The 24690-nt window shown below is 36.3% G+C and overlaps 1 protein-coding gene across 3 annotated transcripts in view; it reads left to right on the top strand.

Moving 5' to 3' along the window:
• The first annotated feature begins 2297 nt into the window (after positions 1–2297).
• mapk8ip2 (mitogen-activated protein kinase 8 interacting protein 2) overlaps positions 2298–24690 on the top strand; it is a 32117-nt gene continuing 9724 nt past the window's right edge. Inside the window, exons 1-3 of one of the 3 annotated variants that reach the window (XM_058752022.1) lie at positions 2298–2816; positions 2905–3136; positions 18368–18473. In XM_058752022.1, the coding sequence (XP_058608005.1) occupies positions 3072–3136; positions 18368–18473 (171 nt within the window). In that variant the 5' untranslated portion in view covers positions 2298–2816; positions 2905–3071. Of the gene's footprint in view, positions 3137–18256; positions 18281–18367; positions 18474–24690 lie in introns of those variants that run through there. The other 2 variants (XM_058752021.1, XM_058752023.1) reach the window with 2 other exon arrangements.

Genomic DNA, 24690 nt, shown 5'->3' with positions numbered 1-24690 from the left:
AGTATTGGGAAATGTAGTTAGGTTAGCACTGAAAAGTATAACGTTACAGTAAAATCTATTAATTAGATAATTTAAGTAACTTGACGGTAAAATGACATTTATAATATATAGAATATGTAATTTCACTTTAAATATATTAAATATTAAAATGTGTTTTTAGAGGAAGAATAAAATTATAAATTATTTATTTATTATTTGCAAGTCGCTTTGGATAAAAGCGTCTGCTAAATGACTAAATGTAAATGTATGACCTTACACATTTTATTTTAAAAGTATTTATCTATTTTTAAATGATTTATTACAGTGGAGTCTTATGTTATATTGTGTACTGTTTAGTAATGTTTATATAATTATTTTAGTGCAATGCGTATTAGAGTGATATTTGTGTGGGCAATGCTCTGTTATTGTTGATAGTTAGGAGGAAATGGCCGTCCATTGTATCACCTAAGTTATTCTCAGTAAGCTATAGCCTATCAGTCAACAGATGCATTTTTTCCCTAGATAGATAGATAGATAGATAGCAGGGTCAGAAACTATTGGGGCAACAATAAATCAGGAATTGGAGAAAAAGTTTAACGAAAAACAAAAGTAAAAAAAAAAAGTAAAAATGTTTAAAGTGTCTGTGTTTCTTAAAACCAGCCTGGCTAATACTCTGAGATACCCTGCATGTCTGAGATAGGCTAAATTAGTGTAAAGATTAGCATTTCTGATCAGATCTTACAGCATTTGTGGGGAGTACAGCATTGAGTCTCTCAAGCTCTCTCTGTGTTTCTTTATTCTCTCACACAAACACACATTCACGCTAACCTTAAAATCACTTTGTCAGCAGATATTTTGTCTATACAGGAAACCCTACGTCCTAAAACAACCTTCATATTTGAATTGCAGCACACCGTGTTCCCTGCATTACTCACTTCCACCACTGTGGTTACTCTTCAGCACCGATCACTGAACAGCTCCTCTGTGGCAGATCGAGGGCTAATAATCCAACTGAATGATCTATCTATGCTTTATGATTGTTACAAAGACACATGTTTATTGATATGAGCAAACATTCTGTGCTTGATAATTAACCTGTTAGTAATACTGCCTATTTTTCCCCATGAAGAGATGTCTTACATTGCACAATTTTTCATATGAACATTCTGTGCATTGTTTTTTTTTTTTTTTTTTTTTACTAATATGATTTAATTTACAGTAACTTATTGTATTCTCAGGCACTTTAAAGAACACATGGCCATAAAATCAGAACATTTTCTAGGCACAGTAGCCTAAACGTCCAAAACAATATATGAGCACCAATACCTTCTAAAACTTTTGAGTGGTTATTTCATAAATAGGAGAATGAATATCATTTTGTGCGTAAGCTTATAATTTGTCTGTTAAATGCTGGCATGTTATTGCATACTTGGTTTTAGAGAACTGAAAGCACATGCGTTGATATTGTGAGTGACTGTCATGTTTCGCCAGAGGGCACCGATTTCTTAGTGATACTGAACTGCAGTCTGTGTTCTGCCCACACGCAACATCGTGCTGCAAAATCTTACGTAGCTCTTGAACGGGATACGGAGGCCGATTATTGAGCAGTTAAATAGCTACTAAGTGTTTTAAAAGAGACACAAACCGTTCATCCTCTAGATGGCGCTTGGCGGCTCAATAAACTAATTGAGACGCATTTAAATCTCACGACTTTACTAGAAAAGTTTAGTTTCTGACATACAAATGCATCCGCTGCAATCTTTATTATAATTTTAGTAGCTTAACTGATACCACGTAATATCAGGTTTATTCAAAATATGGGCTTTTTGTATCCTACCTAACAAATACAAACTTTAATGGCAGTTTTTCACCGAATTGCTCCTTTTGTCATCACTTTGAAGAAACAATTATCTAAGCTACTTATTATGAAAGTGTTTTGAACTGTCTTATAATTTTTCACAAAACTTCTGTATTAGCCAATATGTGTGATTTTCTGTGACTCGTATTAAGTTTAATTAATTAGGCTATTAATTATCAAATCACTATTCCTTGCAACATTTTACTTTCATAAATTTACATTTTCAAAGAAACATTATATTTAAATATTTATTAGCTGTACAGTAGGCTATATTTCAGTTGTTTAAAAACTCGAAATTCAAATGCATGTTTTATGGCGTATATTGTTTTATGGCGTAGGCTAATAATAGGCCTACTAATATTTTCAGAATCTCATGTGCTGTTATTCTCTTAGAATAGCTTGTTTATTATCTTTATGTTCATAAACGCCTTTTGCAAAAAAAAATATATATAAGAATGTATAAATGTAGCCTAAAAATGTATAAAGAACGACACACGATTGTTTTTAATTAAATAACACATAAAACATTTGCTATTTATTCCCCAGGTTGTTAAAATTATAAGTCAAATCTATAGAAAAAAGAAAATAGTGTCATAATTATCTTTTAAAAGGATGTAAATTCTTTCAATTTACTTTTCTTAAACAGAAAAAGACACTCATTTTGTGGAATGATCCCCTAATTTATACCTGAATAATGGCACTGAGAAACTTTCATCGACATTTAATTTAATAAACAGTGAAGAAAGAGAAATTAAATAAGTAAAATTCGATTTAACCCATCAACCTGACCAATCAGAGGTAGCCTCTGGACCTCTAAGCCACACCCACTTATAAGACCCGTTTAAAGTTGATTGGCGTTCTAGCCGCTCGTTCTATTTCTATGAGATTCATGCACGCGCCTCTGCCCCCCTCCCTCATCAGCATCAGCATCATCAGATGCGCGCAGATCACGCCAAACAGCGCACTGGTTCATCAGCAGGTGTGTGACTGAAACACAAGATAATCGATATCAATACATCGCCACCTATGTGCGTTCTTTATATCTGACTCTTATTTCTTTGGATCAGCGATTGGGCCGTTTTGATGGTTTGATTCCCAGCGGGCGTCAGCAGTCAGTGTGACCGAAACCGAGAGAGAATAAAGCGAGATCATATTTAATATCCGCTTCTCCAGCGTCTGTGGATGGGCTGCGGACATCTGCATCTGCAGTCTCTGTTTTTGAGTCACTAAGAAGATGGCGGACAGGGCAGAGATGTTTTCTCTCTCCACCTTCCACTCCCTCTCTCCTCCGGGATGCAGGTAAGACACGCAGTATTTCTCTCGAGTATATGCGGGGTTTCCTTTTCTTCTGGCATTTTTATTCATATAAGCTGGTCATATGTGACCATCTGCGCTGTTTAAGTATCTGTAATGTCCTCAAACACATCCAGAGATCAGCATCAGCATCATCAGCATCCGCAAGCAGTGATGCTCAGCATCCTTGTGTTGTTGATGTGGATCAACAATAACGCCCTTGTTATTGTTTCTTTTTTTTCCTTGTCTTTTTTTCTGGCACTAATTTGATGTGTATGTAAAACAATGCACTTATGTACATGAAATTGAGTGAAGGACAAACGATTGATTTTTTAATTTTTTTTTTCCTGGCATGTCATTGCCTGACGCATCCTCTCTGAGATAGTTGGCATATACTGGAAAGGCCCACGCCCTGTTGTGATGCTCATAACTGCATTTTAAATTTTGATCACACATTACAGTGTTCCCACAATTGTGTAATTATAGTGCTGTGTAATACTAATGAACAGGTACTTAATTGTGTTTGCGGAGCTGCTTGTAATTGCACATTATTATTGGTATTACTCTAATGATACAGGAACATCTAATATGGGTACTGAGTGTAAGGAGTTTTTTTTATCATTGTGTACCATATTTTAAGTCCTACAAGTAGCAAATGTTAAAGTAAATGTTGACATACATTAATCTGGCTAGTAGATAGGTAATTCTTGGCATGTACAACTGAGTATTAATCATTTAAATGGATGAATAGAGTCATGTCACTTTCTGAAAACAGTATATTCTCGTATAACTGTAAAAATTGCAGTTGCTACTGTAAGGAGCTATTTCCACCTGATCCAACCCTTAAAATGACTTTCATTGGTGTAACACAATAGTCAGGTTGAGACATATTAATTCATATATTTGAATTGAATAAAAGCAGGTAATTTAGATGTTAACAGTTTTTATAGATTAGCACAGTGCTTTGAGCTACTGGTGCATCAGTTTTTCGCCTGTTATCTGCTACAAGATGTAGATGAGTTTGTTTTTTTATTAGAACATATGGATCAATTTAGCATTAAATCACTTGCTCAGCAAGATTCCTCTGCAGTGAATGGGTGCCGTCAGAACGAGAGTCCAAACAGCTGATAAAAACATCACAAAAATCCAAAAGTAATCAACATGACTCCAGACCATCAGTTAAGTGTTGTGAAGTTAAAAGTTGCACTGTAAAAAAATAAATCCGTATAATAACAGAAAACGTACTGGCAGCTCATTACACAAGACATTATCCATTAATTTTACAGGCATTTCTGTTAACTCTAAAATGCAATGCAATAAAGTGTAAAATTTAAAGTAGAACACCTATAAAAAAAATATATACGGAAATTTTTTTTAAATTATACAGTATATTGTGCCATATTTTTATAGGTTTTTTTTTTTTTAAAGTGTGTGTGTTGAAACAAATCCATCATTAAGATGTTTTTCATATCAAACTCTTGCCTCTGGCTAAATTCAAGACCTCTATCCATAATACCGTTTTCTCTAGTCGTCTCATCTGAATCAGGAGAGAAATGTGCACAGATAAAGCACCTTTTAACGAAAACAGTCCAAAGCAGTTTTAAAGAAAAAAGTTGTATGTCAAATATGGATTTTAATTTGAGAAGATAACAGGGGATGGACTTGGAGGAAGTGCTATTCTTGGATAACCTGAGAGGAAAAATTCTCAGCAATGTGAACTATTCCTTCAATTAAATTATTAAAATACTTTTAATTTACTTCAGTTGGGTTGTTGGCTTTTTTTAAACAAAATATGTGATCCTCAAAGTAAGTAAATATTAAAGTGCAGTGACAGTAAATGAAATATAGTTTAGATTTAACCACTTTTGAAGGGAAATTGTTGGCTTTAACCATCCTATGAGTGACAGTTCATTTTCTCTTTGGCATGCTAGTCTTCTTGTCGCTCTGTGTTCTAGTGCATTAATTCAAAGGTGTGTGTTGTATCACATTTTATTCCTAAAATGAAGGTGATGTCACAAAGGTATATTCAGTATAGACAGAGAAACAAAGCGATCCTTCCACCTTTATTCTAAAACTACATTTCCCTCAGTACATGTGAGCGGAGGTAAAACAATCAGAACATCCTCCTAAGCTTCCAGCAGAGTGAATCAAAACAGTCTGGTAGGTCACATCACATGTCTGACAGTCTGACAATCTCAGGTCAAGCGTCAACCTAAGGTCCCGTGCTGGAACAGGGCAGGTGATTTCAAACAGGTCTTTGACAGCTTAAAAAAATGCCAATGTGATGTTTTTGTTGTCGTCTCAAATTGATGCACCTCTCTTGCTTTTCTTTCCAGCTGTTCTTCTCTTAATCTACATTTTTGTAATCCTTTTTCTCTCATTGTTTACTTTACAGTGGAATTGTGGGTTCGTATGCTCTCCTTGTCCTCCCATAAACCTGTCATCTCTCAGAGTAGAAATAATGGGCTGCACTCTGCGTTCTCTAATGCCTCAGGACGATGTCTTAATGAAGAGAAAATCCCAGTCTCTCTCTATTCAGATTGAAGTAGCTTTACTGGCATGATAAAAAGGCTTTGTACATTGTACATATTTGTACATGGCATATCCTCTGGGTCTCTGTTTACGTGCATGATTCACACCACAAATACTTTTTACTTTGAAAAAAATCGGTCTGAAAATTGCATGTAACACTGAATTAAAGGGATAGTTCACCCGAAAATGAAAATTCTTGAAAGTTTTTGGAGAGTATCACATACGTAAACAACGTATGCTGTTCTGTGTCAGCAGCACCGTACACGGATTCGTTGTTTGCGTTGTTTAAGCTTTGATCTGAGCGTAAACAACGTATCCGCATACATACTTATGTGATACTCTCCAAAATGGCGCCAGGGAGGAGGCTAATTGTTGAATAAAGTCGTTATTTTGGTTTTCTTTGCGCACAAAAAGTATTCTCATAGCTTTGTAAATTACGGTTGAACCATTGATGTCACATGGATTATTTTAACGACGTCTTTGCTATGTTTCTGGACCTTAAACATTGGTAGTATCCTTGCTGTCTATGGGAGGGTCAGAGAGCTCTTGGAATTCATCAAAAATATCTTAATTTGTGTTCTGAAGATGAACGAAGGTCTTACATGTTTGGAACAACATGAGGGTGAGTAATTAATGATAGAATTTTCATTTTGGGGTGAACTATCCCTGCTATAAATGTGAAATATTTAACTAGTAAGATGGAAATAGTATTTTCCTCTAAAATTTTAATCTAGTAATCTTTGTTTTAATTGCAATTTACAAAAAACATATTTTACAATGTATAGCCAAAGCATTTGAAGTGTAGATGCATACAAAAAGTACAAAACATATTTAAATGGCTTAAAAATATTATGTAGAAAGTAGATATTTGCACTGTTTTGATCTATTTTTGCTTGATCTAATCATTAAAATTGATGTTTCCACATGAAGCTTATATATTTTTAAATATATTTTTTGAAAAAAAGATATAAAAAGAAAAATGTGAAGCATTAGTACACAAAAGGGATTTTCCCATTTCTCATACTGTGTGTGGGTTGAGTTATGGCATGGATTTTCACTGACCAGGGAGCACAGTGTGTGTGTGTGATGATACGCATGGCTCAGCAGTACTCTTAGGTAATGCACTGTGGTCTTAGGCTGATGCTCTTTATACAGAACCTTAAACTTTCTCAAATAGACACTGCATAGCGACATAAAGAGATGAGCATAACACACAAACATATAATGCAGTGAAGAATACACCCATGAAAGCAGCCTCTCTTTAAGCTGTTTATATAAGTCTACATCTGCTCCCTTTGGAATACAAAAATACTATGAAAATGTTTGTGTGTGTGCATGTTGGAGCGGCTTCTGAAAATGAATGTTTTATGTTTGGCAGTAAACATCTGCTTGGTTTCAATTAGAATATAACTGCTGGTTTCAAGAATCTTATTGCTTCTTATCAAAATTGAAACAGTTGTGCTGCTAAATATTTCTGTGGAAAGTATGACGAATTATTTTCAGGATTCTTTTATACAGTATGGTACAGTATGGTCACATGAAATATCATATATAGCAAATGAGAATGTTTGGTGACCTACCTGTGATCTAATCAGCATATAATCAGCTAATCAGATTATTGATTGTGGTAAAGATTCACCTTAACTAAATTCTAGCTGTTGTGCTGTGAGTCACGAGACAATTTCATTATAGAATGAGAAGTGTGTTGGGAAGGATTTCTGGTCTGTTGTCAGACATGATGCCCTTAGAAATATTTTTTTAAAGCATAAACTGTTATATGTGACCCTGAACCACAAAACCAGTCTTAAGTGTCAATTTTTCAAAATCAAGATTTATACATCATCTGAAAGCTGAATAAATAAGCTTTCAATTGATATATGGTTGTTATGATAGGACAATATTTGGCCGAGATACAACTATTTGAAAATCTGGAATCTGAGGGTGCAAAAAAATCTAAATATTGAGAAAAATCGCCTTTAAATTTGTCCAAATAAATTCTTAGCAATGCATATTGCTAATCAAAAACGACGTTTTGATATATTTACAGTAGTAAATTTACAAAGTATCTTCATGGAATATGATCTTTACTTAATATACTAATGATTTTTGGCATAAAAAAAAAATCTATAATTTTGACCCATACAGTGTATTTTTTGGCTATTGCTACAAATATACCCCAGCGATTTAAGACTGGTTTTGTGGTCCAGGGTCACATATAACATATCTTTGAATGGTGTGGTATAACTTAGATTTAAATTGACACGCTGCTATGTTGTACTGGCCTGATACAATGATGTTAAGTAAACAAATTGAATTCATACTTGATTAGCTCTGTGTGTGTATATGTATATTACAATATTTGATAACAAAATGCGTCAATTGACTAATCAGAATCAGGTAGTCTAGAGATCCATGTTCTAAATATAAATATTCACCCAACCATAAAGACACATATAAGCGGCTTTATCCTTTGTCCTTTTCCCTGCAGTTTTAGCCAGTCTTTTGCAAAATCTCTCATGACTCGTCTAACCTTTGTCTTGCACATTTCTCTCTCCCTCTCTCTCCTCATTTACTGTTCTGTCGTTTCCTTTTCTACTCCTATCCTCATAATTAATGCAGACACTTACAGTCAAGTACTCTGTATAAGTCGATGCTGGGTTTCCTGAGGTTTTGCCATTTAGATGTAGAACTAGATATAAGAAATTAACCATTTAAAATAATATCATAATTGTTGTTTTATTGATATGTGAGCTGACAGTATGTCACTCAAAAAAAAAAAACATCTTGAGAGTTCATGATTAAGCTAGAATGCGGTTAGAATGCCCATATAATTCAAGTTATGAAAGCAAAAAATAACCCTGTATGGGTTTTTTGTTTTTAATATATACAATATATGATATAGTTGAATAATATCGCACGAAGTGATATCACAAGAGTGCCATTTTCACAAATATCAGCATATGAGCGCGATCGCGAATGATACTGATTTTATGAAGTAGTTCCACAAACAGACACAAATATTGCCTGTTTTTGTCTAAATTAATCTGTTCTTGAACAAAACATTTGAGTCAATAATTCATTGATCCATTCATACAGTAAATACAGTCAACTTGCTTCGTTTCTAATTGAATCAGCCTGTTTGAAAGAATTGTTTGAACTAATGATTTAACGAATCACTTATTAAGACAGGGACTTGCCACTGCCTGCTGCTGGTTTTAGTATCCTATTTATTTATCCATGACAGACCAAAACTAGTACAAGAAAAAACACACTTAGCAAAAAATTGTTATATATATAAAAATATGTGCATATATATATATATATATATATATATATATATATATATATATTAGTCATGGCCAAAAATATTGGCACCCTTGGTAAATATGATCAAAGAAGGCTGTGAAAATTAATCTGCATTGTTAATCCTTTTGATCTTTTATTAAAAAAATAAAAAATAAATAAAAATCTAACCTTTCATTGGATAATAAGAATTTAAAATGGGGGCAAATATCATTATGAAATAAATGTTTTTCTCAAATACACGTTGGACATAATTATTGGCACCCCTAGAAATTCTTATGAGTAAAATATCTCTGAAGTATATTCCCATTCATATTCACAATTTTGAGCACTCCAGGGTGATTATGAACATGAAATTATCCAGCCATGGCTTCCTGTTTCACAGAAATATAAATAGGAGGGAAAACAAAGCCTAAATTCCCTTAATCATCCATCACAATGAGAAAAACCAAAGAATATATTTCTGATGTGCAGCAAAAGATAATTGAGCTTCACAAATTAGTGAAGTGGCTTTAAGAAAAGAGCTAGAGCAGTGAAAATTCACATTTCCACCATCAGGGCAATAATTAATCATTTCCAATCAACATAAAATGTTACAAATCTGCCTGGAAGAGGACGTGTGTCTATATCGTCCTAATGCACGGTGAGAAGGAGAGTTTGAGTGGCTAAAGACTCTCCTAGGACCACAGCTGGAGAATTGCAGAAAATAGTTGAGTCTCGGGGTCAGAAAACCTTAAAAAAAATTGCAAACAGCACTTACATCACCACGTGTTGTTTGGGAGGGTTTCAAGAAAAATTCTCCTCGCTCATCCAAAAACAAACTCCAGCATATTCAGTTATCAGACACGACTGGAACTTCAAATGGGACTGGCTTCTATGGTCAGATGAAACTAAAAAATGAGCTTTTTAGCAGCAAACACTCAAGATGTGTTTGGTGAACACGGGGATAAAAAGTACCCCATGTGTACAATGAAATATACTGCTGTATTTTTGATGTTGTGGGCCTATATTTCTGCTGGAGGTCCTGGACATCTTGTATAGACACACAGCATCATGGATTCTTTTAAATACCAACAGATAAAAAATCAATAAGTGACTGACTCTGTTAGAAATCTTATAATGGGCCATGTTTGGATCTTCCAACCGTACAATAATCCAAAAACAAACCTCAAAAACAACACAAAAATGGGTCACTGAGCACAAAAACAAGCTTCTGCTGGCCATTCCAGTCCTCTGACCTGAACCCTGTAGAAAATGAGTGGTGAACTGAAGAGGAGAAGCATCAACATGGAGCTGGGAATCTAAAGGGTCTGGAGTGATTCTGGATGAAGGAATGGTCTCTGATCTCTTGTCAGGCGTTCTCTAACCTCATCAGGCATTATAGGAGAACATTTAGAGCTGTTAAACTGGCAAATGGAAAAATTTTCAAAAAGTATTGAATAAAAGGGTGCCGTTAATTGTGGCCAATGTGTATTAGAGAAAAACATTTATTTCATAATGATATTTCCCCCCATTTTAAATTCTTATTATCCAATGAAAGGTTAGATTTTTGTGATTATTTAAAAAAAAAATAAAGGATCAAAAGGATTAACAATGCAGATTAATTTTCACAGCCTTCTTTGATCATATTTACCAAGGGTGCCGATATTTTTGGCCATGACTGTATATTATTATTATTTATTTATTTTTTTTGGCAATATCACACAGCCATAGTAAGAGCAAGAATGTATGTTTGAAAGGAAAGTTAATTTTAAAGTCCATAGTGTGTTATGGTTGATTATTATTTGCAGAAATCAAACATAATAAAAAAATCACTATTTCTGACTGTTAGTATTGTTATTTTATTCATGTTAATCTCACTTTCTTTTTAATCTGACTCTTTATTGCATTTGGAATGTATTGAAGTATCAGTACATGCAACAGTCCTGAAGTCACCATTGTTTGAAAACAAACCAGCCTGGTGAATAGATGCATGATTCAGCACATTAAGCCCATCTCTGGTGGGATGTGGTTGTCATGGTGACAGCTGCAGAGGTGACCTCACCCTACTTAACCTGCCGTGTGTCTCAGTGGTGTTCTGTTAATGGTGTGACATCACCCCTTGCACAGCGCAGCTACTATGGCAACAGCCAATGATTGGCAGCATATGTGCGTCCCCCAGGGCCTGAAACATGCCCCACCTTTTGTAATTAGGATTAGTGGGTTTGGAGCGGCCAACTGATGTTTGCCGGGAAGACTAGAGAGTAAAATTGGGTCTTTGGGAAACAATGAAACATGAGGAGCCATCGAGATGGTCATCAGTGAAGAATCCTAATAAATAATCTCTTCGTGTAGAAGATTGATAAGGCTGTTTATGGAGAGGTTAGAAGTTCATTGAGAAAACAGGTGTTTTATCTTTGATTAATTATGTGAATAACATCCCATCTGGAAATGGGACATATTAAATATTTTTTGTCGCTTGCCTATTTCTCACACCTTTTTAATTGATTTAACAATAAATAACCATTCCTTATCATCACAGAACACATGCTGTGTTTGCAGGTGCAAAACCTGTCACTACAATGCTGAAATGTAGCCAAGACATTACTATGCAGTGAGTTTATGGAATTTCCCCCCCATTTTTTAGAATATAGAATACTAACACATTGTTTTATGTTTTATGTTGTGTGTGTGTAAAACACTTTTAATGAGACAAAACTGACTTTAAATATCTTGCCACTTACTGTAGGTTAATATGCAAAGCTAAATGTGTTTGTAGGTGCATTCCGTCATTAGCACTGCTGCTAGATCTGGTTTTTGTGAACTCATTCATAATTCATGAATCACTGTGAGTCTGTAACTAATATCACAGAGTGGTTCTGAGTCTAGAGCACAGCTTCTCCCAGGAGCTCCTCTACCGTCTGCTGTCAAGCCACAGATTAGATCTGAGCATGGACTGTGTGAATGGAGACAGAGATCTGCTGTAGATCTGTTTATTTATTTATTTATTTTTAAATGTGTGAGGCACGATTTAGTTTAGCTAGTCTTAGAAGTGGCATTATACTCTAAACACACACACACTGGGGTTGACTTGCTCAGTGGAGCGATATTTCTCTAAATCCTCTGATACTTCAGTGATTAAACAGAAGCTCATTAAAACGCATCTTCAAAGCACACAATCCACTGTCTGGGTTTTTCTCATGTATGTGGGATTATTTCCACACTCCCGTGTTTCATCTCATGGGAGGGTCATTAGAGGCTCATGAAGAAATATGTTCAGCGCTGAAATCCCTGTAAATGGTGCTCTGATCAGGATGGCAGGTTGACAGAGGTTAAAGAAATATTAGCTTTTTCTGGAAGCCTTTCTAAACTCAGAGATTGTTAAACTGAACCATACGAGTCGCTGTACGTGGATCCACTTTGAATCATATTGACTTTATTTGTCGTGATTTTGCCAAGTAAGACATGTTTCCTGGATCAACATCCTTTGTTGATCCTGGATCAACATTATTTTCAAAAAAATATAGACTTAACCCAATCCCTACCCCTAAACCTAACCCTACCCACAGTTTATTCCTAAAATCAGAGGAAAATGATAGCTGATTAACAAGGTGTAGAAGCACCTAACCCTGATCTTTAAGCCTAAAACTGACATGTCATGAAAAGTTATCTCTTTATTCTGATTGGTTGATTGGAATGTTGTTCCAGGATCAACATGGACATTGATCCAGGAACATGTTGTACTTGGTGAAATCATGTTCACCAACACTCTACTTAGTTCACCCAATTCTGAAAATTCTGTTCTACTGTCGAAGACAGGAGATATTTTTATTTATTTTTTAATTTTTTATGTGTTCTGTAGAAGGGGAAAAAAAAGACAGGATGGTGAATTAAAGGGATAGTACAACCAAAAATTTAAATTTTGTCATCATTTACTCACCCTAATGTTGTTGCAAACCTGTTTTTTTTTTTTTTTTTGTTTAGTTACACTTTATTTTAAGGTCCAATTCTCATTATTAACAAACCATTAACTATGAATTTTGCCTCAATAAACTACTAACTTGCTGATTATTAAGAGTTAGTTAGGTAGTTGTTAAGTTTAGGTATTAGGGATATAGAATATGGTCATGCAGAGTTTGTGCTTTATAATAAACAGCCAATATGTTAATAATAGCTATGCTAATAAAGCACTAGTTAATAGTGAGAATTGGTCCCTATACTAAAGTGTTACCATCTTTTTTTATTTTGAAAAAGAAGATATTAATGTCGGTACTCAAAAAGTTGCGGTAACACTTTATTTTAAGGTCTCTTAACTAGTTGCTAATTAGCATGCATATTACTAGAATATTAGCTATTTATTAGTACTAATTAAGCACAAATTAATGCCTTATTCTACATGACCTTATTCTACATCCCTAATCCTACCCAATACCTAAACTTAACAACTACCTTACTAACTATTAATAAGCAGCAAATGAGGAATTATTGAGGGAAAAGTCATAGTTAATAGTGAATAAGTGTTCCTTATTCTAAAGTGTTACCGAAAAATTTTATTTTTGGGAGAAATATCCATTTAACATAGAATATATTTCCCTCTTCAGAAAGCTTTTTGGAGCATCTGGGTAAAAGAAAACCATCAATAATTTTGCTTTATCAAGTCACCGAAATGCAAACACAGCTTGTTAGAGGTGAGAAATAGTAGTTGACCTTTCCAGGCTGGTTCTGTTGTGCTCTAGTATAGTCAGGGTTGCCATTTACTGTTGGGGGGAAATGAGGAAGGAGGTGCCAGTGTCATCCCTGATTACACCAGCCCATCTCCTGTTCATTCATCTGGAATCTGACCCACAGGTCAGCACACATGATGAGATTCTACACACTTGATTTCCCTTGTGCTGTGCATCAGGCTTTGACAGACAGGCCACTGAAGCAACAAGACTTAAACAGCTGTATGACTTTTTAACAATTTTACATATATTGTCAGGTTGATTCAGTGTTATTAAATACATATATTTTTAACTGAATAAAATAATTATATATAATTACATATTTGTTAAATGACAAAACATTTTACACTGCAGGTGCCATTTTAATATTTAACTTCTATTTAACTTTTAGACTGTTGTTAATATCTATAGTCTAAACTGCCAACAGTAGAAAAATAGAACATACATTTGTATAATTGATTAGAATGAAATCATATGAAGTCAAATAAGAGCATTCATTTGTATCATAGAGTCAAAAAGCACAGAGAAATGTGAAAAAAGCAAAAAACAAGTACAACTAGCTTTTGAACAGCCACTAAACTATTTCAGAGCTGACTGGAGCCCAGTACATTCGACACTGATACTCGGTGGTATTCACTTCTCCAAAAGCCACTTCACTCCCAAACTGAGCTTTTCTGAATGAGCCTAGCAGGTTCCTCCTCAAGTATGTGTCAAAGAACGGCCAGGCTCCACCTCCACCCAAACACAGGATCACTATCACCTGTGCTCTGATCACAGCTCAGTCACCATCATTGTCTGGTCTCGTCTTGACGAAGTGGACTCTCCATGCTTTCCCAAGCTTTGGATCTATGAAAGACTTACCTGCTGTACTCACCTCCTTTTCTCCTTTCCAACGTCTGTCTCCTCCATCGTTGTCCTCCTTTCTTCAGCGAAGCCATTACTGAGGTGTGTGCTCTCCAGCAAGTCCTCGATCTTCTGTTAGCAAAGACAATTCAGTAATTTCCCTGCTCATCTCCCACTACTTATTTGAAGTTCAACTCACCTGCCATTCATCCATTTTGCTCTCCGAACTCATTCTGTTTAAAGTATTTTTTCTTTAAAATACTAACATCTGTCCTGAGTCTACTTCCATGATAGAAGACCGGACCTTTACCGATGATGAGGCTGGAGTTAGCCTCCATTAACATGTGCCCCAGGAAGGAGGACAATCTTTCCGGAGGTAGTACTGTTTTTATTTTTCAGAACGGCAGATGTGTGGAGGAATTTGTAGACACCAGTTACCAAGCCATCTGCAGTGACCTCACCTTAATGGACGGTTTCCGAGCTGGGCTAGATGAGGAAATCAAAATGGTGATGCCACTAGGTGATCCCAGCTGGTCTTTGGCGCAGTATCTGGCATTTTCCCTATGGATTTCAGGATCAGCATTTCTAGTAGACGAAATGGAGATCGTGCCAGCCCCTGAATCCAGTCCCAACATTCTGACCACTCTGCTGTCAGGTCAATCAGCCGTTCACCTGTCTAGCCTGCCATCCAGCCCGTCCACAGCCATCTATTCTAGCCAGCCGCCGTCCGCGGCCCAAGCAAGCCCGCCGCAATCCGTGGCTCTCCCTCACCCACCGCCGTTCGCGGGCCACGCAAGCCCGCCTGCAAAGAGTATGGCAAGCCCGCCTGCAAAGAGTATGGCAAACCCTCCGGAGAAGAGTATGTCAGGCCCCCCGACACTTGTTCCTGCGCTCATGGACATGGCACTACCGTTAGAGTTTGCTGCGCCCACTCTAACCCCAGAATATCCAGCTCCACTCCTCCCAAGTGTCCTCCAGTGCCTGCTCCTCACAAGTGCCCTCCTTCGTCTCCTACATCTCCGCTGGGCCCGTCCAGCTCTCCATAGTCTCCGCTGGTCCCGTCCAGCTCCACGCCTCCCGAGCTCCCTCAAGTGCCCGCTCCTCCCGAGCGCCTACCAGATTCCTTCCAGAGGATGAAAGTCTCCAATTTCACCAAAAATATTTTTTTTGGGGGGGGCCTATATACCCATGCTCCTGGTAGCCATAGTGGCCATGCTCGGGACGTTGGTCAGGGCCACTATGGCTCATCCGCCATGGCCTTCCAAGCGCCCTGCTTCGCCATGGCTCCCGGAGTTTCCTGTCCCGCCTTGGCCGCCGGAGCTCCCAGACTTGCCATGGCCGCTAGTGTCTTCATACCTGCCCTGGAGGCTTCCCGAGTGTCCCTGCCTTGCACCAGCCTCCAGGGCACCCCCCTCCCTCCCCGGTGTTACTATTACGGCGTGGGACTCGCCTTCCGGGAGGGGGAGGTAATATCACAGAACGGCCAGGCTCCACCTCCACCCAAACACTATGATCACTATCACCTGTGCTCTGATCACCTGCATCTGTCACTAATCCGATCATCTCATCACCAGCTAGTACAAAAGCACACAGCTCAGTCACCATCATTGTCTGGTCTCGTCTTGACGAAGTGGACTCTCCGTGCTTTCCCAAGCTTTGGATCTACGAAAGACTTACCTGCTGTACTCGCCTCCTGTTCTCCTCTCCAACGTCTGTCTCCATCGTTGTCCTCCCATCTTCAGCGTAGTCATTACTGAGGTGTGTGCTCTCCAGCAACTCCTCGATCTCCTGTAAGCAAAGACAATTCAGTTATTTCCCTGCTCCTCTTCCATTCCTTATTTGAAGTTCAACTCACCTGCCATTCATCCATTTTGCTCTCCGAACTCATTCTGTTTAAATAAAGTATTTTCTTTAAAATACTAACATTTGTCCTGAGTCTACTTCAATGACAGTATGTTAATACCATTTTATTATTTTTGCTCTTTTTTTTTTTTAAAAGAGGGCTGAGTGAATGCCATTACTGACGTCATTAGGACTTCTGAAATGGAGGTATTACAAAGAGTTTAGAGCTTGCAAGACTTAATTTGTTAAATGCAGACCAATTCATGGTTTAGTAATTTGTTTTGGAGGTATACTTTACTGATGAAATGATTTGTGGTTTTTAGAAGATGACTGGTAACATTTTGTCAGCATAGTTAGTCATGAGTTCAGCAGGTTTGACCTGTGACACAAAAAGCAGGAATAGCTTGAACATTCATAGAACAAAATGAGTCATTATTGATGAATGTGATTCACTTAAATGCGCCTTTGCGAGTAAAAAGGATATGAGTGCCAGCAGAGAAATGATCAAATTAAAGGACCAAAACAACACAAATGAGCAAATGCTGCATTCAGGAAGTATTTCATCACAGTATAAATCATGTTTGCCTACATGTTTTTATGATGTGCATAGATGATATTGGTTTACAAACAGGCATATACACAGGGGATCAAAACCACAAAATAAAATAAAAATCTAGAGTGAACTGCTTCTCTTTTAAATGACAAAGTTTAGACCATTTTACTTCATTTTTATTATATTATTATATTTAAATGTTCTATTTCTTCATAAATTACATAATCAAATACATGCATTGAACTATTTGTGTATTAACTTGTTGTTTCTAACCATGTTTGTCACTAAAAATCACAGGGCCTGGGACTTTTTTTGTAATTTTTTTAATATATATATATTTTATTAGTTAATGGATTGATTAATTATGTACTTAATAAAATATTATTTATTTATTTCTCTCAGGTTCATGGATGGGCTGACAATTTTTAAATCTTATTTATAAGAGGAGCAGAGCGATTTACAGTCAGGGAAACATTTTGGACTGCTCAACTTCAGCGTCCTATAGAATTTATAGAATTCAACTGACGTGCAGTCAGAGATGCAGTATATTGACTTTTTTTGCAACAAATTTTAAAGTGCTTAACCATTCGGATTTTAGTGCCGAAATTAACCTGCTTGTTTGTTCCTATGTCATTTTTGTAGCAATATTAGTAGATTAATAACTGTACGACTTATTACAGTAAAATTCGATTAATGCATTACACAGGGCCTTCTGCTTCTGAATCCAGATCTATATAAAAAATTATCAATATTTTCAGACAAGTGCACCCAGTAAACAAGTCTCTCTCCTCCTCCCTCTTTCTCTTGTTCTGTCGTGGATCCTCCATACATTACTGATCTGTGTGATTGTGGCGCTCTGACTGTGAAAAGCTGCATTGCAGCACTGCTGTCAGCCGAGTGGAGCTCAGCTGAGTTGAAATCTTCTCTGCGTTAGCAGCTAGCATACACCAGAATTCGGGTTAATGCATTTTACTGAGCCAAAGCAGAGCCAAATAAGGCAAAACAGAGGCTGGCCTTATTTAGCAGCATGCTAACCCACTTATCAATAATGAACGGGTATGGTGGAGGAGAGAAATTATGTTGTTTAAAGGTTTGGTGACCATGTCTTAGCTTCTGTGTATGTGTGTGTGTGTGTGTGTGAGTGTGTGCATATGAAAGAGTGTGCTAATCTGAGTGACCTTGTGGATTTCCTAGGCTAGTGACCTGTGTGTGTGGAATCAGCTGATGTGTCTTGGCAGCTCATATTTCAGATCAAACTTCCACACACACACACACACACACACACGTATATTAGCCAGCAGATCTCATAGATGGTATGGTTTTTATACAGAAGTGATGATATTTTCTAACCCTCACACAACCCTGCTGATTTCAGTACATTTAAAGAAAATCATGATTTGATTTGAGTATTTCATATAATAGGATAAACTTTGTATTCATTATTTGTGTTTCTGTTTACAGGCCGGCTCATGACATCAGTCTGGAGGAGTTTGATGATGAAGATTTGTCTGAAATCACAGATGATTGTGGCATAGGCCTCAACTATGACTCTGACCCTTACGAAAAGGTATGAACCATTCACAATGCATCTTTTATTTTATTTTATTTCTATTTTATTTTATTTTACTGATTGAGTCTAGTGTACTACAGTCTAGTGTGTTACTTCCAGGAAACTGTAAGCTCTAGCTTGCTCAGCAGGCTGTTTATGTACTCAGGAAGAGCAGCTAATATACGCATATTTACATATGGATGAATATGTGGCTTATTGCACCTTTGGAAATAGTGTCATCACTTCACTTGGCAGTCATGCATGTCAAAGAACTCATTTGCATTTTAAAAGGCTCAAGGTTTGAAAGCATAAATTCTATCTATCTATCTATCTATCTATCTATCTGTCTGTCTGTCTGTCTGTCTGTCTGTCTGTCTGTCTGTCTGTCTGTCTGTCTGTTTGTCATTCTCTCTCTATCCATCTATCATCTTTCCGTCTATCTATCTGTCTATCTATTTGTCTATAAAAATGAATTTCTCTGAATTTAAATTCCTTTGAAACAATTCTACTTCCATACTCATTCTTCTCCCTTACATTCAGATTTTTGATGCAATTCTGCATCCTGTTTGCTATGTCAATTAAAATTCAACTCAAATTCAGGATTTACCTTTAAAAAACATTCTCAGTTGAATTCTGAATGTTAACATTAAATGGAATGAAAACATGCATTTATATTGAACTATTGTAAAACATCCAAATGTAGAAGTCTTTTCCCTTTGTACTGTGTTAATATGGATGCTATTGTGGAAATATTTGCATTTGATACTTTGTGTGTGATACTTTGTGTGTGCTGGCTGCACTGAGGGATTGTAAATGTTTTATTGTAGTGGCGGTGTGCCACGGCTGCAGTAGAAGGGCTGGTGACCCAGTGAAGTTTGCTGCTATGCAGACCTCTCTTCTCAGCTTTCTGCACCCCAGTCCTATTACAACAAAACCACTTCCTCTTTCTCACCCTGCTCCTAATTTTTTCTGCCTGTGTTCTCTGCAATATGTTCAAACATGCATGTATTGCTTTGATTATAACACCTCACATGCATTTGGTGTGTCAAATTGATTTAAATTCAGTGATTCTGTTCACACAATCGCAGTCTGTGGGCATCATAGCATGCAGTGACCTCACATTGTTCAGTATGTAGGCAGATTGATTAGTCGGTTCTGGATGGTGATTGGACGGTCCATAGGCTGGTCATTTATTGATTGGTTGGATGATCTCAAAGTGGGCGACAGAGTCCATGCAGTGTGTCAGGCTACAGTTTTTCTTTTTTTTTTGCCACAGTTAGCGGCTATAATTCAGCACACACATACACACACAAACGCCTGTCCCACAGGATTATGTCACATGGAGGCAACACTGCATCGTGTTTGAAGGGACTGTCCCTTGTCTATGGAACTAGAGTCTACAAAATCACAGAAGACATCCTCTGTGCCTCCAATGTGCCACTAAGAGCAATTACATAAGAAACCTTCAAGGTTTATACGGACAATAGCTATTGGATTGGAAATATTTTTTTGTATTTGAGGTGTTATCATTAATGATAAACATTTTTGTGTGATTTAGGTGATTTATATACTCCTGGGAAAACATGAAAATCATTTCTGATTTTGTTTTTCATTTGAACAGGTCAGAAAATGAACAAACAAATAATAATTACCAATATTATTTTATCCCTTTGACATAATTTATATATATTAAAAAAATCAAATTTAGAATTTTCTCATTTGTTAACTGTGATAAGTGTTTGCTTTGATTCTGAATCAAAAATCATATTTGGCCAGTTTCACTTTTCATAGGTAGCCTTCTTTTCATACTGTAGCCTTTTTTGGTGACCGTATAGAAATGCTAGGAATGTTTGACAGGTTAGCAACAGTAACTAAGGAGGAGGAGCTTATCAGAGTATATTTGTGGACTGATTGTAATGCTCATTTTCTACCATGGCTGTGATGTTGACATTTATACTATTTGACATTTGAAAATTGGTTTATTATGGAAGCCCGTTTTTGCCACAGGATAAAAAATATAAAAAAAGGTATTTGTGATTTTTTTTTTTTTTTTTTTATCTCACAATTCTGACAATTCCATTTTGTCATTTTCTCCAAACAGTAATTTAATGTTTATAGTGATTTTATAGTAATTTAGTTTATGCCATTACAACCACATTTGATTGTTTTTGTGCTAAATGTTGTAATGACACGAATGCTACAATGATAAATTCCCATTTAACTCACTGAGCTTTCACCAGCTGCGTAACAAATCATTTCAGAAAGAAAAAATCTTTGTAAACTCTAAAAATATGGTGTTCTTCTACCTGTCTGATAACAGATTAAAGTCCTACAATTACAAAGGGAGAGATACTGTATATCAGACTCACTTCTCCAGTGAAGACCGCTCATCTCTTAAAAATCAGTTTCTCCGATTTTAGTTTTATCCATTTTTCCTTTGATGCCTTATGCGAAAACGTTATTTTTGTTTTTGTGATTTCTGCTAGAGCTTTCAGAAAGCCCACAATTTAGTACAGTAGTAGGTTTTCATAAATGTGTAATTTTTCTTTTGCAGCTTGAATCAGTTCTTGACATTCCATATCACATACCTCATGACAAAAACACACCTACACATGCTGTGAAATATAGATAAATACATTTAAGCTATTTGTGGCTGCGCTCATTGTGCCAGTCAGTAACGATTGTGACATTTTGACATTAACGTTTCTAGAATGATTCTTGTACAAATCATTTCCAGCCAACAATTCCATCCTTCCAAACACTCTCTCACTCTCTCTCCAGCTTTCTCACCCTCTCTCTCTCGCTTCCGTCATGGATTATTCATTCTGTCACACAGAGCTCCGGCTCTCAGAGTACATTTAACAGACTTGGGTTTCTGGGGTTTTACATATTACAGTATGCTGTTGATGAACGTTAACTGAGCAGAGTCGCGTGCAGTATTGGAAAAACAACATGAAACGGCATTCACAACTCATTTATCTTGCGTAATTTGACATATTTCTTAATGAAACAGAATATGTGGCTTAAAATCATGTGGGGCACTGCTTCCCACCTTTGCAGCCTTAACTACATCAGCAGAAAAAGAAAACGAATTTAAGAGTAGGAAGAATGTTTTGATGAAAGCAATTCATTTTATTATTAAAAAAGTGCAAGATATTGGTTTCAAAAGTGCACATTATGAATGTGATTAGGATCTTCATGAATTTGTTAATAATTATTATGCTAAAAATTTTTTTTTATATTATTGTCTATTATTTGTTCCCTAGCTGTGCACCCTTCATTAAGATGAAATATATAAATATATTATTTCTTACCGTCTTTCAGGCCCACCCATCATGTAGAGCTAAAGTGCATGTTTAAGGGTTAAATCTGCAATTAAAATGTTTGATGACTGTGTGTGTGTGTGTGTGTGTGTGTGTGTGTGTGTAAGGGATTAGCTAAACAGCATGAGATGTGCCATCTTAGTGTCTGTCCAAACTGCTCATAATGAGAGATCAAAGACAAGAGGGTGAGATGTTTTTCTTGTGGAGCAGTGTGTGTGTGTGTGTGTGTGTGTGTGTGTGTGTGTGTGTGAATACTCAGTATGTGTGTGTATGTGTGGGTTGGTATTTGTGGCTTACGGGGACACAAATTTGTTTAATGACAAGGGTATGACAGAGGTATTACAACATGAAGATGGTTTATGAGGACACTGCCTATGTCCCCGTAATTCAAAAGGCTTAAAAAAACATACTAAATCGTGTATTTTTGAAAATCTAAAAATGCACAAAGTTTCCTGTAAGGGGTAGGTTTAGGTGTAGGGCAATAGCACATACAGTTTGAACAATATAAAAACCATTACGCCTCTATGGAGAGTCCCTGTAAACTACAAATCCCAACGTGTGTGTGTGTGTGTGTGTGTGTGTGTGTGTGTGTGTGTGTGAATACTCAGTATGTGTATGTTGTTCTACGTACATTTGTTTGTGCATTTCTTACACATTTGCTTTCTAGTTCATGTATACAGAGGAAATATTTAGCTGGTAACATTTTACCACATTGCAATCTGCTAAACTGAGCAGTACTATGGCTCAGAACCCCAGAGGATAGACTGAGTTATTATTGATGTCATCAGCTCAGAGGGTGGAGCAGAAAACAGTGCTATGTGCAGGTGGGCGATTCCTGCTAAAACTGTATTGACCTTTAATTCTGCTTTCACAGAATTTTATTACTGGACCTTTGTGTTTTCTAAATTGGATTTTTATTAGAATAGTTTAGGTTTATATCAAATATATAATTTTATATAGGGTTGACAAGGGATAGTCATATGGGGAAGTTGCCTCAAGAGCTATATCACAGATTTTGAATAAAAACTGAATAATCGAGGTATATTTTTACTCAACATTTTATATTTTAAAATGTAATTCACTTTTCTACAATTAATAACAATACATTTTTTCAAGAGTTTTAAATGGTAGATTTCCAATACTGGAAATAAAAGGTAAACGTATGTTCAGTGAACTATTATTTTATTTTATTTTAATTTATTTTATTATCACCAAGATTTTAAGGTATAAGACAAATAAATAAATAAATAAATAAATAAACATAAACTTACCTTCAGAAATATTTATTGAGGTAAAAAAAAATGTAAAATAAGTGTAAAACTACCCCTGGTCTTTCCTATAAAGATTCTTAATAATATAATATATATTTTGATTCACATCTTATTTGAAGTAAACGAGATACGATTACCTTGACTTTTTTTGTAACTATAATAAATCAGGCAACACTGACTGACTCATTCAGAACTGATGAATAGGTTGTCTTATGAATTATTCAAGAGGCCTCGATTATGCAGTGCAGTGCTGTAGTTAATGTCTCTGCATTAGTATAGATACTTGTCTGAGACATCAGTGGTATCACTGCCCCGCCTCCTTCCTGCTTCTACTGCAGTATACAGCTGATCTGTGTGTGTATGTGTGCGGTGTAGTGTTTGTGTGTATGTGTGCTCTTTAAGCTTATCTCTATTTACAGTCTTATGGTTTTTCCTTCACCTTCTAACACTGCATCTTTTATTTTTTCCTCTTCATCTCTCCCTTGCTCTGCCTATGCGGTCAGCATCGACAGCACTGCATCCATTCATGACTTCTGTGTGAGTTCGGCTGGCTCAGCAGAACACTTTTTGCTGGTGTAATGCTGACTCCGTCTCTGAGCGGGGATGTAAAATCAGTGCTGGTCAGGGGTGAGGCCTCGTCCTTGGAAATATCAGAACGATAGAGTTTCAACAGAGCATTTATACACTAACTCATGCAGTACAGCGAGAACAGTATACGTCTCTCTCCTAAGTGTGGTTATTGGTCATAGTGTGTTTGTCTGCTGCTGGTATTGATTTGGTTAGAGATGGCGTATAGATTCAGGTCCCTGCAGTGCCAGCTGGTTGTGAATCTAATGCAGCGTGAGACTTTTAATGACATCACCCACACACATTTGCCAAGCAACAAACAGAATTTGAACTCTAGTGTGTGCGTTCTTAATTGAGGTGAATATCAGACGTTAGGCTTATGTAAGTGCATTGACTTGTTTTCCTGGAAGGGCGCTGTAACCTGAGGAGCTTTAGCATCGATCACCATCTGCCCTTCCCCATAAGACGTGATTCTCTCAGCTTCGTCCAGTCCATCCGCAGTCCATCCACTTTGCTTTTTAAAGACTAAATTAATTCAAAATTCATCTTATTTACTTCCTTAATACACATTGTGAATGATATGAATCAGACTCTGACTCTGAATCTGACTCTGTTTTGCTGTTATGCCCACTTTTCACTAACCAATCAATTACTGATCGATAAAGTCCCGCCCTACATTTAGTTTAATAACTATTAAGGAATATTCTAGGGTAAACATGAAAACAAGCTTCTAGTAATGCTCTTAAAATTATTTTTTTTTTTTTAAATAAAATAAAGAATTTTAAGTATTTTATCAAAAATATGAGTCTCACATTTCTGTTTTTTTTTTTTATTCTCTTGTATAATTGTCCCATAGACTTCAATTGTAAGCGCATTACTGTAAATACATTTTATTGTCTAAATTATTTCCTGTTGTAACAACCTCAATTATTATTATTATTATTTTTAACTTACTGTTAGTTTCAGTATTACAGTCATAAATATATGCTGTATTTGTCATTAAACATATCTGCATGATAGGGTTTGTTTTTCCTGCAACCACGGATCTATATATATAGTAACACATGTTTCAGA

This window comes from Onychostoma macrolepis, chromosome 18 (genome assembly GCF_012432095.1).
Source record: "Onychostoma macrolepis isolate SWU-2019 chromosome 18, ASM1243209v1, whole genome shotgun sequence".
NCBI classification, from domain to species: Eukaryota; Metazoa; Chordata; class Actinopteri; order Cypriniformes; family Cyprinidae; genus Onychostoma; species Onychostoma macrolepis.
Note: the sequence above shows the minus strand (reverse complement) of the source record. Positions and strands in the feature narration are given on the sequence as shown.